Below are 23,114 nucleotides of genomic sequence, written 5' to 3'. Positions count from 1 at the left end.
TCCACTTGAATTTTCAAGTTTAGAATTTGATAGATCGGATTTTAGGGCAGCATGGCAAGTAACAGCTCAATCAATCACATGTTCATCTTATCACATGTGAGGTGCACTTTTGATTTTATAAACCCCTACATTATTAAGAAATACACGAAGCAGGCACCGCCCATCAGTACTGGCGGCAAACGATTCAAAGTCAGGGCTTCTGGATTTCCTGTGGTCTTCATCTGCAGACTTCAAGACGTGCCTACATCAATGGGACGAGGAGGCGGTGTTTGGACACACCGTGTGCATGTCACGGAAAAATAAAGGCTTGCACTGGACGCAGCACCGGGGGGTTTCCATCTCCGCCCGCGGCGCCCCGCGCGCAACCCCACTGCACGGGCTCCGAGCCGCCTCGCGGGGCGGGGCTTAGGTTACAACGCCCGCGGCGGCCCCGGCCCCTCCGAGTTCGGCGTGCGGCTGTTGAGGACGTTTAGATTTGAATTTCCCTGCACTGCCGAGTGTGGGCGGCGGCGCTGACCCGCCCCGGAAACCTCCCGGCTCCCGGCTTCTTCCCGCCACCCGCCGGCCCGGCCCCGCCAGGGGTCCCCGCAGGATGGCGGGAGGGTACGGCGGGCGCCGCGCCCAGCGCAGCCGGCGAGCAGTCCCGGGCGCCCCGCCCCGTCGCCCTCAGTCCTACCTCCGGCACACCCAGCCCCGCGCGCCGAGCCGACGGTTGCCCAGGGGCCCGATTTTGAATTCACAGGCCCGGCCCCCGAGCCGCAGAGGCGCCCGGCCGCTTCCCCATTGGCCGGCGGCGGTCACGTGGAGGCCCCCGCCATGTTGGGTAGTGCAACGCCTGGGCTCGCGCCACCTCCGCCCCGAGCGGCTCGCCCACAGCCCGCCCCCCCGCCCCGCCAGAAAGGAAACAAAGTGCTGCGGGCGGGATCCTCGGCGGCGGCGCGGACTCGGCTCGGCTCTCCCCGTGTCCTCCCCGGTGTGTGAGTGTGTGTGTGCGTGCGTTCCCTTGCGAAGGGCATTTTACGATTGATTCGCAGTCCTACCCCTTTGCCCTTTGTGCTGTAACCCCGCTCCCGCCATCCCAGGTGCTTCTCCCCACGCCGGCCTCCACGCGATCGCAGGTCGCCGGCTGCTGCCTTCGCTCCCTCCCTCCAGCCTGCTCCGTGTCCCCCGTGCTGCCCGCAGCCTCCCCACGCCGCTCTCCCCGCCGATCGCCCCGCCGCCCGCCATGGCGACAGCGACCCCCCTGCCGCCGCGGACCGGCAGCCGCGCCGGCGGCCCCTCCACGCCGCTCAGCCCCACGCGGCTGTCGCGGCTGCAGGAGAAGGAGGAGCTGCGCGAGCTCAACGATCGGCTGGCGGTGTACATCGACAAGGTGCGCAGCCTGGAGACGGAGAACAGCGCGCTGCAGCTGCAGGTGACCGAGCGCGAGGAGGTGCGCGGCCGGGAACTCACCGGCCTCAAGGCGCTCTACGAGACGGAGCTGGCAGACGCGCGCCGCGCGCTGGACGACACGGCCCGCGAGCGCGCCAAGCTGCAGATCGAGCTGGGCAAGTTCAAGGCCGAGCACGACCAGCTGCTCCTCAAGTGAGTACTCGCCTGGCCGTGGCGTGAGCGCGCGGAGGGGCTGGGGGCGCAGCCCGCGGCGGCCTGGGGAACCCGGAGACCCGGAGCGAGGGCCGGCGTGCTCGCGCCCTTCGGAAGGCGCAGGGTCTCCGTCTCCGGAAAGGATGGAGAGTCTAGTGTTGTTAGTGGGTGCAGGGGTTATGGAGGCGGCTTGAGTGGTACCGAAGGTGGGACTGGGATGCGCATTGCCTGCTCCGGGATACCCAGCAGGACCGGGCGATGTGCGCGCGCCTGGGGCTGCAGAAGCGCCCGGCTTCGGGCCTCGGCCCCGGGGATACAGAGGGGTGGCCCGGCGCGGAGGCCCGGCGGGCCCCAGGTGCGGGGAGGTGGCGCCCGGGCGCGCGCTGGAATGCGCGCCCCGGTTTCCGGCCGGGCTCGAGACAAAGCGTCTGGGGGGTTTGCGGTGCGGGGATGGCCGCCCGAGCAGGACTTGCCTCAAGAATGAATGAGCGCTGCGCGGGGCGGAGAGAGGAAGGGGAGGGACCTGCCTTCAGCATCCTGATCTCCCGGGGGTGGGTCTCGCTTTGGCGCGCTTAGTTTTGGCCCTGTGACATTCTGTGATTGTTCTGCGCCCGACTAGGGAGGAGAGGGAGGGGCGGGATCTGAACTGCGCGCCACCGCCGGCCCCGAGCAAGGTGGGTTACCCTGGGGGAAGGTGTCCTTCTGCGGAGGCAGGCGGGGGCCCTTGGGTGCATCCGTGCGCGGGACTCGCAAGCCGGGTTTTGCATGTCATGGCCACCGGTTCTCCGATCGGTGAACCGCCTACCCCCACTGCAGCAGTCTCTCCCCCAGCTTTCGAACCCCCGTAATAATGGTCTTTCGGGTAATGGAAAGACCATGTCGCTGCGTCTGTCATCGTGCTGACAGGCCAGGGCAGGTGAAAGGGTGTTGTGTCAATGCTGAGTGTTGTGGCAAGGGGATGGCTTGTAATTATTCCAGCTAGGGGGCTCTGAGTTTTCATTCCAGTGCACACAAGGGTGAACTTGCAAACCTTTGCTGATCCTGTCTTAAATTTCTGATGAGCAGAATGGCATAATTGTCATCATTAGGCAACTTAGTGTTGATGTCACACTTCAGAGATTTGCTAAATTTGAGTCCAGAATTCACGGTCTCCATCCCCATTGCCAACTGAAATTTTGCCAGATGAAAATCGATTTTGACTTTAACTCTGTTTGGCCCTGGATACCTTTATATCTGTGTCAATGTCCATCTCAATCTCTGGTTTTGTATGTGTGAATTTGTACTCCCCCCCCCTTGTTAAATACTTGTAAAATGGTTCATAAAAACGTATGTGTACTTGGTAAAAATAAAATATATAAAAAATATAGATTGGTTTATAGGGGAAAACTAAAAGTCTCTAAGTATTTAGTTCCATAACTCAAAAATAACAAGCTTATATTTCTGTTTCTCGAAGTCATGTTTGAAATAGGTTTATTCACTCACTACTGGGTTCATGTTCAAATTTTTTGTTATTGAATTTCATTGAATTTTAGATGCCATTGTTTGTATGACTTAACCATTATTATGTGTACGTACCACTAAAAAGAAATTAAAAATCTGGGCCCATTAAGTAGGTCTCATTTTGTTGGACCCATCCAAATTTCAGAGATGTTAAAATGTGACACTGATTAAGTATCTGTTATGTTGCCAGTCACTGTTCTGTGTAAGGAGGATACAGAGATTGAAAAAGAAAATATGTTACTGCCCTTGTGTTTCTGAGAGTGCAGTAAGGAAAATACCCAGCAAGCAAATAAATATTGCATTTCATCTAATTTGAGGCGTGTTGGTGCTGGTGTTTCTATAATTTTTCCAGAAGGTATCCATTGAAGATTTTTCACCCAGTAACAAGACTGCTACGTGGCTGACTGTAGTTGTAATATGCTGTGTATGGGTTGTAAAATGCATGCTGGTTTAAATAGGATTAAAGTGTGAAGAATGTGTGTATTAGAATCAATGAAATAATGTATGGGATTTAATGTTGGGTAATAACAGATGCTAGGGGAATAAAAATAAAGCAGGTGAAGGGATAGAGTGGTTAAGTAGGGCCTGTTCTAGGGGGTTGACAATTGAAAATAATCTCTGAGATGTCAAGTAGTGTTCTGGGAATATATTTTTTTCTTAAGTCTCTATGCATATTCCTATTATCAGGATTAGGTGTACAGTAGTGCCCCCCCCCCCCCCATCCAAGGGGGATATGTTCCAAGACCCCTCAGTGGATGCCTGAAACTATGGATAATGCCAAACCCTATATACTGTGCTTTTTCCTATATATACATATCTACAATAAAGTTTAATTTATAAATTAGGCACAGTAAGAGATTACCAACAACAGCTAAGAATAAAATAGAACAGTTCTGACAATATACTGTAATGAAAGTTATGTTTTGAATGTCAACTGTAGTTAAAAACTACATGTATATAGTCACGGGATGTAAAATACAGCATAGGAAGTATAGTCAGTGGCATTTTAATAGCTGTACAGTGTTAAATGGGTGGTAGACTTGTTGGGGTTGTCACTTTGTGAGAGCTGTAAATGTCTAATCATTATGTTGTTTTGTATACCTGAAAGTAGTAACAAAAAAGTTATGTGAATGTGGTCATTCGTTTCAAGGTATCCCTTGCTGAGGTCTTTAAATAGTCTCTGTGCCTTCTGGTGCAACATGTTGCCATTCATTAATCAGAATGTTTTCTATCCTCCACACACAAATTTAATAGCTTTTCCATCTTAGCTTATTATCTACTGTGGCTGTAACTTTTGCAGTTTGAGGTTCAGCATCAAAACTAACACAAATTTCTTTTTCCTTCACAATTTCACAGAAGAGTCATTCTTACTCTAAGATCTTGACAATCTCAAAATAAGATTTTTTTTCTTACTAAGTTGAGAACTTTCACCTTTTCAATTAAGGGGAAGTACTTTATGACTTCTCTTTTGTATATCTGAATTGCCAGCATCACTATTCTTGCATGTGTGGGCCATTATTAAGTATATAAGGGTTATATGAACAGATGTACTGTAATACTTTGACAGTCGATCTAATAACCGAGAGGGCTGTCAAAAACTAACAGGTGGACAGTGAATACAGCATGGATACCCTGGACAAGGGGATGATTTACATCCCAGGTGAAATGGAGTGGGACAGCGTGAGATTTCATCATATTTACTCAGAATAGCTTGCAATTTAAAACTTATTGTTTACTTCTGGAATTTTCCACGTAATATATTTTTTGGACCATGGTTGACTGCGGGTAACTGAAACCTTGGAAAGTGAAATGGTGGGGGCGGGCTACTGTATATGTTTTTTCTAACATGCTATCAGTTGCTCAAAACATACTGCACTTTACTTTGTTTCATATTTCAACTCTTGATTTTCTTTATACAATTTTGTCCCTAAATAGCCTTTCGTTTTTTGTTATTGTTGATTAAAGAAATGTTTACCTTCAGCATATCTCTTAAACCCTTTAAAGATACATAATCACATCTATTACATAAGTCTACTTTCTTCCCTGAAACTTTCTGCACTTTAAGACATACAACTGACATTTTAGGAATTTACTCCTGGGTCACATATTTTCCTTTCCTTGGTTTCTTACCTCGTTTGTTGTAGAACATCCTTAAGTAATTTATTCAGAAAAGATGGCAAGAGGTAAACTTTCTGACTCCTGTGTGTTTGCAAATAACTGTCATGTTTGATTGATAGTTGGGCTAGGTATAGAATACTAGTTTAACATTTTCCCTCAGAATTTGGAAATTATATTGTTCCATTGTCTTTTAGCATCCAGTATTGTTAATGTCTGTCTAATGCCAGTCACAGTTATTTTGTTTTGGTAATTGCTTTTGTTTTACCTTTCTGGAAGCTTCCGGAATTATTTTTTATCCTGGTTTTATGAAATTGCATGGTGATAGATTTAGGTATGGATAGTCTGTCATGGATCCTATGTATCCATTACATGTGGATCCTTTCTGTTTAAACGCTTTCTGTCTTTATTTAGCTCTGGAAAACTTACTTTATTCCATACTTTATTTCTGTTCCATTTTCTTTGTTCTCTCTAGTTGGAATGTTGAGCCCTTTGGTCTCTTGTTTTCTCTTGTAATTTTTTTTTTTAACGTATTGTTGGCCATTTTGTTGGGGAGCCTGCAGTTAAGCTAAGGGGTGCTGAGGAGGGCCACAGGCAAAGCTCTTCCATGAGTCAATCCTATTTTAAATCTGCCTCACTGTCCTCTGTAGCCCCTGTGTGCATGTTCTGTGACATGTATTTTTATCTACATTTCTTCCAGAAATTTGTTGCAATGTCTGCTAATGATCCCTTTTCCTGTTCACTTTGGTGCTATAAATTCATTTTACGTTGTATACTGCTATTTTATTAGGGTCTAGTTGGGAGGCTAATGCCTATGTGTAAGTTATCACCTACGAAATCAGTTAATTTTTAGCAATACTTGAAGTAATTTATAAGATGAAAAGAAAATGTCTTACTGTCTGTTTGGGTCCATTTAGGTCTTTTTTATTTTTTTCTTAAAAATAATCTTCCGTATTTAACTTGCTAGGAGCCAGAGTCTTTGTAATTAGTCTGTTGTTTAGGTGGATTTAGAAACAGTCTTTTAAGGAAAGACTTTTTTAAGGAAAAAGGAAACAGTCTTGAGAGAATCATAGATTCCAAAACCACTCAGTCGCTTTTTGGTTCCCCAGTACACAACATGCCTCAAACAGAAGAATTCACGGAGATACTTGGTCCTATTGGAGAGAATTTGACAACAGCTTCCACGAAAGTGGTCACAGGATCCACAAGAAAACAACAGATCTCAGATCTAAGATACAGCTACTCCAATTCAGTCCAAGTCTAATTATACTTCATTGGAAGTTTTTTTGGGGAACAATTTCCTAAAAGAATAATGATGAATGCCATCAGTCAACACTTTAAACAAAAAGTAAAGAAAGATTGACTTATTTCTGAATTTCAGTATTAAACATAGGCAGGAAAACTAGATACAGGAGAAAATTAAGTGTGTTGATCAATCTTTCAGTAACTGATTTTGTAGATGCATACATTTCTTTTTCCTTCAGTGATACAGGTCCATAATCTTTTATGTAAAACCCTTATAGCCAGATGTGTTTTGGAAGTAAAAATAATTCCAGTTTTAAGAAGGTAATATGTGCACATACTGTATGCAACACCCCGGTGGGGTCTGGGATAGCACTTCATTGAGAAACAGATATTTCTGCAGGGAAATAATAGTCATAGGAAGGGGAGAAAGATAAGTAAAAATGGACTCACATCCATTTAGGTGATTTTGTCACCAAATGAATTAATGAAAATTTTAAGTTTTAGAACTCTGAAAGTGCACATAAGAGATTGTGGATTTGTGTTTTAAATTTACTGCTTATTAGATTAACTTGACTAATCAGATTCTAGAACTTGTCTTTATTCCTCTCTTGGTTTATGATAAACATTAAAGCTTGAAAAGCTGCAAAATTGACTCTCTTTTTTGAGAATCATAATTCTCTTTTTCGAGAATTGTGAATGAATTAGGAAAATGGTGATTGGACTCAGGTACGTAATATAATGGCTGTTGTAGGATTGGTTGAGATGCTGAGCAAGCCAATTTACTTTCCCTTCACTTAAGAAACATTTTTTATAAAGGATATCTCAAGAAACAGTTTATCTTAATAGATGTCAGTTCTTAAAGCCAATATTTGAGATACTGTACAAAAATCTTGTTATTTAAAGAATATAACCTTTTAAAAACAATGGTGCTTCTTTTAAAAATATAATTTATTTTATGAAAATAAAAGTTTTCTTTTTTTCCCTTCCAAACAGAATAAAGTATAATGTTGATTGTGTTTTTTCATGGTATATATGGGTCTGAAAATACTTCCTACCTCCATCCACAAGCATCGTTGCTTTGAGGAGGATGGGTTTGAGGTTGAGGGATCAAGCCTACATACATATTGTACTCCTTCGGGGGAAACGGCATTCCTTTGATTTTTGGTTTGTCAATACATTAGTAAGTAAACTTCCAATGGGAAATTTGGATTTGTGTGTTTTCATTTTCAAAAAACTGCATACAGGTGCTAATGTGCTACTAGCAGGGACAATTGGGACAATATCTATCACAACAGCCTGAGATAGGGTAGTATCAAGCGAAAGCACTATCTGAAGTTGCACCTTCCTACTTTTGGTGACTTGGGACAGGCGCTTACCACTCTGAACCTTCATTTCCTCATCTGTATAATTGGGATAAGGAATAAGCATTAGTTTTATGAACCTCAGGAGGAATGAAAAAACTTAGACCTTTTTCTAGCTTGTCAATTATTTGTCTTGTAATAGTGGGTGCATTTTATCCAAATGAGCCATTTAAAGAGATTAGAAAGCATACAGAGATGTAATTATGATAAGCTCATTTGTTTTCTATTTCTTAGTGAAGAAGCAGGTAGGGATTTACTATATATTTGGACCTAGTGTATATTCACTCTGTTGGCTTTCTACATATTTTGGTCATAGAATGAAATTAGGAAATACACATAGGCTAAACATCTGCATGGTTGTTTTAACATTCGTATTTTTCAGTTTTCAAACCTAAAATAATAAATGCTAATCTGCTTGAGGGAGTTTTTGTATGTAAGATGCTTAATTGATAAACCAAAACCTTTATCCCGTGTATTACTTCATCTTTCATTTTTTAGTGTCTTGATTTTGCTCTGGTAGGAGCAAGTTGACAGTAACACTCTTGCTTTAATGTGAGCTATGAAACTTCATGTTAAATATACTTTAATCTTCAAGGAATGAACCGGGAGGATGAAACCCCTAGAATTGGTGTCAGAGTCTAGGAAGCAGGTCTTAAGTAATTAAACTGTTGTGACACTTCCTTCCCATGCTTTCAAAGGATGTTTAGTAGAGCAAGATATCTTTTGGAGTTGTTTATTTAACTAAAGGGATTAGACTTGGTAATCTTTTGGTGTACCCAGATTCAAGGAAGTAAAGGTACAAAGTGAAACGATAAAGCACTATAAAAATATCTTGCTGAGTCTTTATTCTCCACACAGTCTGTATGTTTGTTCTTTCATTTGTCCAGATGACCACATCTTGGGTACCTCTGCGTTGGAGATCTTCAGACTTTGATATCATTGGTGTAGGTCTATTTCCCGCACAAATAGTGAGAATGAGGGTTAAGGTGTCAGTTGAGTGATGAACCCCAGTATAACTGAAGTTCCCAAATTGGGGATCCAAGGACGTTTCCTCATCAGAGATTTTACTCCTTTTTCTTCAGGGTACTTCTGTGATAAGGGGATTGGGTTTTGGCTGTTACGTTTGGGGAATTTTTAAAAATTAACTTTTTAATTGCACAAAACTTGTATGTTCATTATGGAAAACTATAAGACATACAAAAACCAAGCAGAAAATAAAAATTGCTCTTAGTTCCATCTCCCAGAAATATGAGTTCTGAAGTTTTTCTTTCCGTATCCATATTAACAAAAAATGGATTCACAATAAGCATTGATATGTAACCTTTTGTATGCAACACTGTTTTGTGAACATCTTTACACGTCAGTAAATGTGTTATACCATCATTTAATATTTTGAAGATGCATTGATAACCTTTACTGAGCACGGAGTTTGCTGTGACCTACGAGTGTATGTACCCAATTTCTCAGGCCATGGAGGGCCACGATTATCCTCTTCTCTCCTGCTGACAATATCAGGTTTTTTTCCCTCTGGTCACCTTAATGGTCAAATGTTAACTATTAATAATTCGCTGGTTAAATATTAACCACTGGATAAAGTAATTACAATTTTGCCAATTTTTTATGCCACCAGCAGCAGATGAGTGTCTATTTCTTGTATGGAGGAATTTAATTTTAATTTCTGAAGATTCTTTTTGCTTCTTGATCATTGTTATTGTTCTCGTATTGCTAGCATTAAGGAGTAAAAAGATCGAAATTCAGGTCATATTCTTAGGTTTCTGCTGATATTTTTATTGATGGCCTACCTAAGTAGGTTTTCCTTAGCTGATCTATTTACGTGGGCTTCTGCATTTGGATTTATTGATCATAGAATTATAGCATTTTTACTACTAGGAGTCTTAGTTAGATCATCTGGTCTAACCAACTCATTTTATAGATACAGAAACTGAGACCTAGAGAGATTAAAATACTTGTGCAAGATACCAGACAAAAAGAGCCAACATTTCGTTCTTATTCTGCTTACCAGACCCAATGCTAGATGCTTTGTAGACACTGTCTTTTAAACCTTACCATAACCCGGTTCATGAGTGAGGAAACTTGAGGCTCAGAGTAGTGAAGTATTTTGCATAGGATTACTTAACAGATACCGGTAAATGGTAGAGCTAGAATGGATCCTAGCTCTGTCTTCTATAATAGCTTCTCGTAGGGTTTTTACATGTGTCCCCGTATTCATTCCTTACATCAGTGCTGTGCTGCTGGCCTGATCCCGGTTTACCAGCCTGAAGCAGGCACACGGTATTGTCACCTGTTCTCGGGACTTGAAGTCTCGGATAGGACAGTTAATTTTCAGGTCCATTTGGGTGTACTTTTGGACATGGTACTAGATGTGTGTTTTTCACATTGATAATTCATAGCCCCAAGGGTGGTAATTTTGAATTTGTCAGGAGAGTGTAGTAATTGAAGCCACTATTTGAAATACTGAGGATTTCAGTTGCTAATTAGGAAAGGATGAAGATGAATTACTGAAAGAGACCTCTTTTTTCTTCTTAAAAAGCTGCTTTCCTACTTTACTCCATGCTTTAATAACTTTAAAAGAAATTAAAATCTAAGTAAATCTTTTAGCAGTCATGACAGAAGTGTTCTTTTCATTTCCATTGAGCGTACATTTGTGGAACAGGTACTGTATGCCAGCTGGGGACCAGGTGCTGGGAAGAGAGATGGAAGGCTCCGTCCCTGCTATCAAGTAGCTTAAGTCTAGTGTGGAAGACAGAAAACAAACACTGCAGTATTGTGATACTATAAATGCGACGCACTGATACAATGTAATAAGTGCTGTGATAGCGGGATCCCCATAGCACTATGGAGAGACAAACTACCACCAAAGGCCGCTCAGGAGCTGGCGAAGGTTTGAAAGACATCTCAGGGGCTTGGGGAGGCAGTGAGAGCTGAGCTGAGTGTTGGGAGGTAAGTAGGAGTTGACGTCTACAGGACAGTGTTAGGAGAGGGTGTTGTCCTGCATGCCAGATAGGGCCTTGACCTTGAGTTATATCGCATGTCAGTATAAATACAGAAATGCACATATAGTGGGGGGAGGCTTTCAGGTAATGAGCCTTAAGAGTAGAGGTAAAAACACTAGTAAGGACACTTGGGTAATAATGAGGCAACTCCTGAACTGAGGAGGAGGCAGTGGGAAACGACAGAAGGTAGATTTAAGAGATATGAGCATGGGGGGTTAGGGAGACTAGTCTAGGGTGACTGCTTCTGTGCATGGGTGGCTGGGGAGACGGTGTTGCTCTGAACAGAGATCGATCGATCGGGAAGGAACAGGTCGGGAGAACCGTCCTCAGGATTAGGGGTGTTTGTTGGACTTCCAGGTAGAGAGGTAAGCTGGCAATTTGGAGTACTTCTCCGGCGCTCTGAAGAGAGATTTGGATTGGAGAGACAGTTTTCGAAACATGGGTGATATTTGGGGGAAGAGAGAGAAAAGAGAAGAGGAGCAAAGTCAGAGGCATGGAAAACATTTACATATAAAGACTAGGTAGAGGAAAGAAAACCCACAATAGGGTTGATACGTAATATCAGAGGTAGGGAAAGAGCGGAGTCATGGAACAAGGAGATTTACTGAGGAATGCTGGCGTGGTCTTGGTTTGCTAAGACCTGAAAAGTACCCATGGAGTGTGATGCTTGGGAGATTATCACTGACCGAGGAGGGCCTGACTGGAGGCAGCGGGTCCCAGCCTCTGACCAGAACTGAGGAAGGAATGGGAAGAAAGAGCATGAGCTTAGACCACTTGGTGAGAATGTTGGCTGTGAAGGGAAGGCGATATTCTTTAAGGTTGATTTAAAGTAGATTCTTACTTGACACTCACATAACAAAACATTGGGTACAGAACCAGGACACTCGTCCTTTTAAGATTCCGTACTTTAAAAAAGTGATCACATTTGCTGAAAACACTTTAGTAGCTCCTGGGAGAAAGACGAAAATCCTCACTGTTACCTAATTGTAGGGTAACCATATATATTTTAGCATCCAAACAAGGATACTTTTGTGTGAAAGCGAGAGCAATTAATAATTATGCTGGGACAGCTGGCATAAATGGAAATTGTCCTGGGCAAACTGGGACCGACTGCTCATGCCACCTAAAAGTTCTTCCCTGTATGAGCTGGCTCCTGGGTGACTGCAGCTCACCCCACACCACTTCATCTTGCTCTTTCCTCTCTAACCATGACGACCTTTATTCCCATTTACCATGCTCCCTCTTAACACAAGGCCTTTGCTTGTGGCGTTTCCTTCATCTGGACTTTCTCATCATTGGTTACCTCCACCTCGTTCCACAGATCTTCCTTCTGTTTGTTTCTTAGGGGAGTCTTTTCTCAGTATCAGATTTTTTTTTAATATGAGCCTTGAAAAAAGCAAACCTACGACTATCTAGCAATGTGTGTGTGTAACAGTTTAAGGATGCAAAGAGCGTTATCCAAGGCTTCTCATGAAAACGATTGTCTTCAGCTATATTCACTGCTCCTTGGTATTATGTCTCAGTGACGTCGGACCTTACTGACTGCACTGTGGCAGATAAGGAATTGAGTTTTTAATTCTGTTCTCCATGACACACGTGTTTCTTCCCCTTCCCCAATCGTCATGCATTACATTTTAGTTTAGAGCAGTTTTGGGTATTTATTAATTCAGTGCATTCTGCAAATGCTTCCGTAACACCAGTTAGCTCATATGTGACTGGTAACCAGAGAAATGATACTATAATTGAAGGTTGTATTGATTTGTATCTGAAAAGTAAGGCAGAGCCAGAATAGCACGAGAGAGTTCAGAGGGAAAGAAAGCCTTCAGCTTCACTTTTACACTGTTAAGAAAATAAAGAGGGTGCACGCGCTCAGGGTTTCCTCCCTCAGAAAGGTGCACCTCCGGCTTTGTTCTTGTCGCTGAGCTCCACTTTGATCTCTGTTGTCTCAACTGCGACCCAGCGTGTCCACTCCGTGGTTTCTGTTCTGTTCAGCATCTGCCGAGGCAGCTCTGTCCACGCTAACCCGGCTGCCTGGGTCGTCCAAGGCATCTCCTGAGCTACTGATCATTCCTTATGTTATTGCTGCTGCTCTGGTTCCAAAACTGCATAGGTTTTGGGTGGTTTGTTCCAACCATGGCTTTCCTGTTTGCTCTGTTACTTTTAATATGTGCAGAATGCAGGTGTTTTTAGGAACACATTCTGCTACATTGTGTTGTAGCAGAAATGCTTATACTGTGTGAACATAAATCCCCAGAACTCAACTATACTGTTAGTTTTTCTTCACCATGCCACCTTTTGATTGCCTATGAAAATAGTATTTTTTTCCACTTAGTTTTGTATAATTATATAGACTCGATAGCAGATGTTAAAATATCAGTCATTTAGAGTCACGAGGTTTTCTATTAGTTTTATCTTATTAAAGAAATGTCTTTTGGAGGCTTGTGTTTTCTAGTCTAGTTGTATTGCATGAACACTGATAGTTTGGGTGTAGAGTTCGAAGTTGTCAATATTCCTGATATTGAAGGAGTGTTCTGCAATTTTCTAGCTTTTAATATTTGCTGAGAAGTACTAATGAGTGAAAAATTAAAAAGCTTGCAGGACCTTTTTGGTCCAGTTCTGAAATTTCACAAGGGTGTTCCTTGGTGTGGATCTCTTTTCATTCATTGTGCTGGTCATTTGGGAATTTTTTTCAGTCTGGAAATTCATGCATTTCAGTTCTTGGAGACTTTCTTAAATTATTTTATTGACAGTTCCTCCTCTTTTATTACATTCTGACTCCTGTTATTTAAATGTTGGACCTCTCAAATCGATCCTCTAGTTTTCTTAAGAATTTTCTTCTCTACTGTATGTTCTCAATTTTACCTTCCAGTTTTGCTATCTTATTTTAAATTTCTAATAGCTTCTTTTTATTCTCTTGCTGTTTCTTTATAGAGTCCTGATCTTGTTTAAATTTCATGGATGCAGTAGTTTCTCTTATTTTTTCAGAAGTCTTCATTTTCTTTCCTAGTCCATTGGTTCCAAGTTTCTTTTTATTCCCTTCAATTATTTTTTCAAAAAAATTTTTTAAAAAGATTTTATTGGGGAAGGGGAACAGGACTTTATTGGGGGAGCAGTGTGTATTTCCAGGACTTTTTTCCAGGTCAAGTTGTTGTCCTTTCAATCTTAGTTGTGGAGGGCGCAGCTCAGCTCCAGTTCCAGTTGCCGTTACTAGTTGCAGGGGGCACAGCCCACCATCCCTTGTGGGAGTCGAACTGGCAACCTTGTGGCTGAGAGGATGCGCTCCAACCAACTGAGCCATCCGGGAGCTCAGCGGCAGCTCAGCTTAAGGTGCTGTGTTCAATCTTAGTTGCAGGGGACATAGTCCACCATCCCTTGCAGAACTCGAGGAATCGAACTGGCGACCTTGTGGTTGAGAGCCCACTGGCCCATGTGGTAATTGAACCGGCAGCCTTTGGTGTTAGGAGCATGGAGCTCTAACTGCTTGAGCCACCGGGCTGGCCCCCAAGTTTATTTCTTATTCTATTTGTTTAGGTCTTTGTATCAGTCAATGCAGGAAATGGAAAACACTAGATATTCTAAGGAGAAAGTAAAACAATATGGGATATAGGTGCTTAGAAAAAATTATTAGAGCTGGGAGAGCAGGAACAATACCTAGAGCACTGTAGAATTTGCCTTCTTTGGGAGGCAAATTTTTCTTTATGTCTGGGGCCACTGCTGGAACTTAAAATAGCGTGTAGCTATAGTTCAGGACCAGGAAGTTGTTACTGCTGCTGTGTGAATTGCCCGATGACACCTAGCAGACTGGAGAATGGACTTTGGAACACTGTTGCAGAAAAACTTCACAGACCAATATCCCTTATGAATAGTGGCAAAAAAATTCCCAACAAAATGCTTGCAAACCAAACCCACCAACGTGTAAAAGAATTGCATATCACCAAGCGGAATTTGTCCTGGAAGTGCAGGATTGTTTCAGTCTACCCAGGTCAGCAGTGTAATACACCATAGTAATAGAATGAAGTACCAAAACCCTATGATCATCTCAATAGATACAGAAAAAGCATTTGACAAAGTACACCACTCTTTCATAATAAAATTGTTCAAATGAGGCATAATAAGGGAACCTTTTTATCTGATAAAGGGCATCTATGAAAAACCTATAGCTAACATCGTACATAATGGTGAAGGCTGTCTGCTTTCTCCCTAAGGTCGTGAATAAGACAAGGGTGCCCACATTCACTTTTATTCAACGTTGCCTGGGAGGTTCTAGCCAGGGCAATTAGACAAGAAAAAGAAATAAAAGACATTTGGATTGAGAAGGAAGAAGAAAAACTATCTCTATGCAGATGACATAATCTCGTAAATAGAAAATCATAAGGAACTAAATAAAAAACTGGAGAGCTAATAAACAAGTTCAGCAAGGTTTCAGGATGCAAGAGCAATACACAAACTCAGTTGTATTTCTATACACGAGCAATGAACAATCCAAAAATGAAATAAGAAAGCTTCATTTTTAATAGCATCAAAGAGAGTTGAAATGCTTAGGAATAAATTGAACAGATGAAGTACAAGACTTATGTACTGAAAAAAACTGCACAACATTTGTTGGAAGAAATTGAATATCTAAATAAGTGGAAAGATTTCATGTTTGTGAATTTGATAGACCTAATATTAAGATAATTCTCCCCCAATTGACTTACAGACTCAGTGCAATCTCTATTAATATCAGGGCTACCTTCCTTGCAAAAATGGACAAGCTAACCCTAAAATGCATGTGGAAATGCATGATGTCCAGAATAGCCAAAACAATCTTGACAAAGAACTAACAGAAAGACAGAAAAACTTCAGGTTTTAAGGGCCTTACTGATTAGCAGAAAAGTTGCCCAAGGGTAAAGAAGGTGGCCCCATGACACTTCTCTCTTTCATATCACTTATGGATGCATTAGTTAGGACCTAATTTACATCCATATATGTTTGGGTTTATTTCTGGGTGCTCAGTTCTGTTTAATTGGTCTGTGTCTGTTTTTCCCCCCAATACCATACTGTTTTGATTACTATAGCTTTGTAGCATAGTTTGAAATCGGGGAGCATGATACCACCAGCTTTGTTTTTTCTCAAGATTGATTTGGCTATTTGCGATCTTTTGTGGTTCCATACAAATTTTAGAATTATTTCTTCTAGTTCTGTGAAATATGCTATTGGAATATTGATAAGGGTTGTACTGAATCTAATATGGACAGTTTAATAAAATTCTTCTAATTCATGAGCACGGAATGTCTTTCCATTTATTTAGATCTTCAATTTTATCAGTGTCTTATAGTTTCAGTGCACAGGTCTTTCATACAACACAATCTTGGTTAGATTTATTCAAAGGTACTTTATTTTTGATGTAATTGTTAAATGGGATTGTCTTAATTTCTCTTTCTGATAGTTTGTTATTAGTGTATAGAAATGCCACAGATTTTTATGTGTTGATTTTATGTCCTGTGACTTTATTGAATTCATTCATTCTAATAGTTTTTTGTGAAGAATAAGTCATTTTTTATTATGACTTTAGCTGTAAGTGTCCATTCCCCATTCATGTGCCTATTTAGGTAAGTGAATTTTTTTGGTCAAAGAAATGGTTCTGTGGTCCAGCTTCAGTTTTATTTTGTATATTTCTTAATTTTAATCTGATTTCAGTTAGGGTTCGCCTGTTTCTGATTGGGTTGTTGCTAACTTGTTGACGGCTAAGTTTATTAAGTGTGTCGCCACCAGAAGTTATGCATGGCAGCTTTGAGTTTGCAAAAGCCTCATAGTCCGTTTGCTTATGCCAGAGGAGACCCTGCTAAACAAGAATTATGGTTGTGTGACTTTCTGGAGATGTTTGTATATTAAATTAAATTTACCTTAATTGCAGAGAAGTTCATTTTCCTCAGAAATATTGTGGATCACATTCCTTCTCCCTTTGGAAGAGAAAATAATTTGAGGACAGTGTTGAAGCTAATGAATGAATGTTAGAGGGAATGTGTTTAATGTGCAGTTAGAGTCCTTATGAAATACGTAGATTATTGTAGGACAGAAGGTTTTTGTTTGGGCATGTTAAGAACCTTTAATAAAGTTTCAAAAATAAAGTTTATTTTTCCTCTAAAAGTCTGGACTGTGGCTAGATAATAAAGGGCATGTTGCTTCTGAACCCTGGGTCTGAGCACAGCTTCAGAAGCTGGATTATCCGATAGTCACTTGAATAACTGCACTAGTGTTGAGTGGTGCTCAGCTGCTACCAGACAGCTGTTCAGAAGAACTTTAAGGTAAATCAAAACACAGCTCAAACAGCTGGGCCTGATTGACCTGGATTTCCATGTAGAGTGGGTCTGTTCTGAGGGATTTAAAAATCCTTGTTTTGTGGATATGATTCCAAATAACAGTTTTATACAGAATGGTTTATGTTACGTTATCTGATTTTTTTGGGGGGTCTAATTTATTTACTTCAACTGTGTATCTTTTAAAAGTCTATATCACGTCTATCAGTATTATACCTTGGGTGGATTTGTCCATAAGAACACACATGTCCAACAGATTTTATTCATTTAGCAAGCATTTATTGAACACAAATTCTTGTCCTTGTTCACTCTTATATATGTGGTATAATAATCTTTGGTAAATTTCATGGAAATGACATTTAATATCTAGAAACTACGTGCCGTTTTCTAGGTATGTAATTCTACCAACTACAAGCCATCTATAATTTAGGTCTCCTATTTTGAATTACTTAATGTAACTCTTTGTGCCTACATTTCTGTTTATAAAAATCAAAGATCAAGGACGGAAGTACTTGAGAAAATAGTGAAAATTATGACACATAAAAGAGGGAAACCAAACTCAAACATGTATATAGATCCTCTCCTGAACATGAAGACAGATTCTTTGTTCACAGGTACATTCTGGTTGTTTTAGAAAGGCTGAACTTGGGGATTTCTTTTGTGGTTGTGCTACTGGCCAAACTAGACATTTCATTCAGCTGAGTGTTTGTGATATAAAGTGACCTGTGTAACATAAGCTGATGGTGGAAATGTTAATACTAGGGCGATAATTGGCCAAAGCCTAACTGTTCTTTAATGAGTTTTACATTATGTTGTAAGTATTTATCCCTCTAAGTTTATTTCTTGATTTGGTTCACACAGAAAGGTCTTGAGGGATTTTCTGTTATGTATGTAGTATGATTTTATTTAAAAATAAGGTTCTACAGCTAATCTAGTAATGATGCATTTCCCCAGGAGTTCCATTGAGCACTCATTTTCCAGCGATTCTGTGATTGGGTGCACTTTCTAATCTCCACATCCTTACTGGTGGGACTAGTCTGAACTGAGTACACCCAGGGCGTGGGCGTCTTGAGTTATCCAAAAAGAAAGGGTAGTGCGTAGACCAAGCAAAGTTCAAGCAGACGCTGATTTCAATACCAAGTAGTTCGGTGCAGAAGTTAGGGTTGAGATGATGATCCTAAAACAAGTCAAGGCCAAAGAGCTGGTAGGTTGAAAAAAACCAGGGTGATTAGAACAGTGAAATACGATGGTATTGCTTGCTGGTGGTGGGAGGTGGTCAGGTCAGGAGGAATTAAAAAAGTGGCATTTAGGTGAGTCCTTCAGGCTTCAAGGAGAGGGTAGGGATGAGTCCCAGATGGCTAATGGTACTAGATTCTGTTGGGAAAGTACATCCATACTATGTTACTGAACTGTATGTTACTCTTGAGTCACTCTGTAGAATGTTAACAGGAATCTAAATGTATCCTTTCCACCTGATTAGTTTTAATGTCTACATGTTTGATACGGCCTGGTTGTTTGTTATGACTGGTGAAATACAAAGTTACTTGAAATGAAAGCTAATTTTGTTTAAGGGAGGACATTCTTAGGAAAGAATATCAACTACATTTGATAAAACTTTTTTGCTGGCTGCTGTTGGAGTTTTGGTTCGTCTCTAAACACCTATGGTAGGTAAATGGGTACGTTTTTTGACTTACATTCAGCAGTGTGCATATTTCTAGTGTTAGATTCACATCTAATACTAGCAATTAATGAATTTAAATGAAAACACAGGAAGATCTCCTTATCTTGAGGTAGGAATAGTTTAGGCAGGCAGATAGATATCACTGAACACAACCAGTTAGGAGAAATAATAGTCAAAGAAAACTGCCTGCCAACCCTGTAAGTGACAGCTTCTGGTAACTTTGGATTCTTGTCCAAGTTCTTTGTTCCGGGGCGTTGTCATATGTCACTGTTGAGGTGAGAGCTGTAGCTAATTCACGTGTGTATGTTTTAGGATGTCAGCAGCTTTCTGTACTTTGACTTCCTGCATCATATTTAGTGAATGAAAAATAATACAGTTAGAAAACTATGGCAAGATTTTGTTTAAGATGTTAACCTGCTGCGTGGCCTTGGTATTGGCCGCTCATGTGGCATATAGAACCCACTGATTCATGGTTTATAATCACTTGGAGGGAGACATGAGTATAATCCTAAGAATTTTTTCATGATCCATTCAGCCTAGGAAATTGGCAGGAGGACATCTGAGAATGCAACTTTTAGAGATTATAAAAGTGTCACAGTTATTTTTTTCCCTAGAAAAAGACATGATGTTTTACGTAGCATGAAAAAAAGCAGAACGGGTTATTTAAAAAGCAGAAGTTTTTTGTTTTTTTTTTAAATTACCAAAACGGTCATTATCTATAGGTTGTCTGTGTAGAAGATAAAGAAATAATACATCATGGCCCTTGCCTTCAGAGTTCTCAGTCTCTTGAGGTAGCTGAGTACATGCACAAATATGGTTTTGTATGATAGTATAACTTAAGTATGTGCAAGATACAGCCTGAGTATTCAGCTCTCATCCTTTTCTCTCTTCAGGCAAGGCATGTAAATTTAGCTTTTATTTGCAATTTTAAGCACATTTCCAACTTCTGACTTGTATCTACCTGATTTGTTCAGTAATGTGAAAGTTACAGCTTTTAGAATGAATTTATAATGAAAAATGTCTATTTTTACAGAATAACAGTGAGATAAGTGACTAAGAACTTGATATCAAATTTGAGTTGGTTCCATTGGGTGGCTGACGGTACCACAAATAAATACCATATCCTACTCATCCCCTTTGGTCCACTACTCCTTGTCTTACTGGGTCTTGATTTTTGTTGAAAAAAATCACCATATTCTAGTCATTTAGGTACACTGTCTGAATTTTTGGTTTCTCATATTTCCTATGTTCCACAGATGTTACAGAGTGTCTTTCACTTGTGGTTTAACATTCTGAATCCGGAACCATGTACATGTATTACTATCCATTAAATCAGTGAAATCAAACACAGAACATGCAGTACAGCCTGTGAAGTTGGTGTGACTTTTTTTGTTTGTTTTAAATTCAGTGCCCTTGGTGAGCCATTTTGGTTTCTGGGAGGCACAGGTTCACTCTTCTGCCATGGGCACTACATTATGAGCAGACTGAATATTAGACTTAACACGTTAAACGTGGTACAGTAGAAGTTTTTGTAATTATTAAGTAATTTTGAGTCAGCTTTTATAAAGACTGTGTAATACGCTAAATTGTTTTTAAAAATCATGTATTATATGATATGTATCCCTGCCCCGCTCTGGTCACTTATATAGTGGGATAACATAATAACTCCTTCACAAACACTGGTTCTGTCCTGTGGCGTTACCAGCCTTAGGACCCAGCACTTGTTGGAATGAGGCGTGTTTGTTAGAAGGTTGTTTTTTTTTCTAACGCTTTACCCCCTCCTAAACAAGTCCTCAGTGAAAGGCTGCCATCTTGTGGTTTTTAAAAGTACAGGATTGAAGAAAAAATTATTTTGAATGACTGCTGAGATTGTATGTATGTAGTTTTATGGTACCAAAATGAGTAAGAAATGAATACTATTAAATCTTCTCTTTGAATTATACTTGTTTATCCTTTGAACAGATTTTTCTTCCTTTTATTTTAATATTACAGATTTTTAACATTTCTGTTAATTAAAAACTCCCCTTTTAGCCTACTCGCAAACATTAGTAGTAGAAATACTCTTCTGCAATTGCAGTTTTAATTAAGAACAGGCATTGAAAATTTTGATATTATTAAGGCTTTTCTGGTGTCACTAATTAATAATGATAGAATTATTTGGATTATAAATACTATTCTTTAAAATGGATTAGGTTGGCGCAAAAGTAATAGCGCTTTTTGCAATTGTTTTTAACCTTTTAAATCGCAATCACTTTTGCACCAACCTAATAATTATTTCAAAAAATATTATATCCGAAGGAACCTTAATTTTATAATATAGAACTCCATTTAATAAAAAGTAATATTTAGAAGAAAAAGAAACCTCAATTGGGACCTCAGTTTTGGGTAGTTAATAATATAAACTGAAATAATTAATTTTTTCTCCAAAATATTAGGGAAGCCCTTATTTATAATTAGGGAAATCTTTAAATCACCTCTTAAATAAGGAATGGAAAGTACTTGCAAGTTAGTTCTTATATAATATCAAGGGAGTTTTCTATATGATACATCATCAAGTTATAAAATTGCTTTTTAAAATAACTTGATTTCATTTATTTAATCTCATATCTTGATTTATATCTCCTGTCCATCTTGGTTTGTAGTATTCATTGTACTTAAAAATAATAGATATTCATTTCTTCAAAAATGTCTTCTTACTGAAACATGTAGTGCCTCTTCATAGAGCAAGGAGGACATGTGTTCTCTCTCAGAGACAACCAGGATTCTGGTACATTGGTCCTATGTGCTTCTGTGACCTGGAGTCATTAGTAATCATGAGGGGGAAATCATTGAAAGAGAAAGTTGTTATCCACCCAAAACTCTAGACGTACTACTCCTGAATTGCTTCTCTAATTTTAAGCAGGTTATGGCAGCCTTTATTTAAACTGCCTGTTTCCCCCTTAAGCAGGGAGAGAGAAGGCTTCAAGTCAGGGTATCACTTGATGTCTTGGCGCTTTTTCCAATGTCTTACAGTTACGCGAAAAAAGAGTCCGATCTCAGCGGAGCCCAGATGAAACTTCGAGAATATGAAGCAGCACTAAACTCTAAAGATGCAGCTCTGGCTACTGCACTTGGTGACAAAAAAAGTTTAGAGGGAGAATTGGAGGACCTGAAGGATCAGATTGCCCAGGTAAGGTAAACTCTGGCAGGTTAATTGCCTCACCTGCTTTAATTGGTTGATTGCGTTTTAAATGTATTTTCTATTTTAAAAAGTATTCATTTGATTTTTTTTTATGGCTTATCTGAAAGGTAGTCTTGAGGTAGCAAAGCACCATCGCTCCTAAGTCATATCCTGAATGAACATGCAGGCCTTGTTGCTGCTCTTCTTCCTGTCTCTTGTGTTTATGCTCTTTCTGTTTTTTGCTCTCAAAGCCTACTTCATTATTGTGCCAAATGTGAGGCGGGAAAAGAGAAGGTGTCATCATGGTGCTGGGCACACAGGAAAAAATGACAACGGTAGCTAAAATCGTTGGTTTGAGTTTTGAAATGTAACCCAGAGGTTCATTCCCTGTTGCCAGTTACCAAATTTGAGAAGTGTTTTGGTGTGGCTGCCTGTGGTGTGGCCAGCAATGAATTGAACACCCAGTTTTGTGATAAAGTTTATAATGAGGGACTCTCACACATGGGTATATACACAGAAGTTGTAATACTTGATTTGATTCAATCCATTATTATCAATTAAAATTGTTACTAAATGACTGCTATATGATTTTCTTCCTTTTTTTCCCCCCTTATGTTAGTTGGAAGCCTCCTTAACTGCTGCCAAAAAACAGCTAGCAGATGAAACTTTACTTAAAGTGGATTTGGAGAATCGCTGCCAGAGCCTGACTGAGGACTTAGAGTTTCGTAAAAGCATGTATGAGGAGGTAACTATATGTAATTTTACTTTTTTGAGGAATGGAGGGATCCCAAAAGGCTTTGTTATAACTGTATGTGTAAAAAAAAATGTAGAAATTTTGAAGGTAAATTATTCAAGGTACTGCTCTAAAAGGCTGCATATAAGAGTTCAAGCTGTTACGGTAAATGATTTCACTCCAGATATGATTTCACTCCATCTCATTTGTATAGGCTTGGTCACAGCAGTTAATTACTGTCAACCTGTTTAAGCATTGTATTAGTTACCTATTGGTGCCTAACAAATTACTCCAAAATTGAGCAACTTAAAACCACATACCTTTAATTGTCTCACAGTTTCGGAAGGTCGGGAATCTGAGAGCTGCTGAACTGGATGGTTATGTTTCAGGGTCTCTCATGAAGTTACAGTCAGGCTTTCAGC

General features: G+C 40.4%; 1 protein-coding gene across 1 annotated transcript in view; it reads left to right on the top strand.

Annotated features, from left to right (window-relative positions):
• The first annotated feature begins 792 nt into the window (after positions 1-792).
• Positions 793-23,114, top strand: part of LMNB1 (lamin B1) — a 45,869-nt gene continuing 23,547 nt past the window's right edge. The window contains exons 1-3 of the mRNA XM_081054131.1: positions 793-1,584; positions 21,812-21,968; positions 22,579-22,704. Of these exons, the coding sequence (XP_080910257.1) occupies positions 1,226-1,584; positions 21,812-21,968; positions 22,579-22,704 (642 nt within the window). The 5' untranslated portion in view covers positions 793-1,225. The remainder of the gene's footprint in view (positions 1,585-21,811; positions 21,969-22,578; positions 22,705-23,114) is intronic.

Source organism: Rhinolophus hipposideros (assembly GCF_964194185.1).
Source record: "Rhinolophus hipposideros genome assembly, chromosome: 7".
NCBI classification, from domain to species: domain Eukaryota; kingdom Metazoa; phylum Chordata; class Mammalia; order Chiroptera; family Rhinolophidae; genus Rhinolophus; species Rhinolophus hipposideros.
This window is presented reverse-complemented; position numbering and strand designations above follow the sequence as displayed.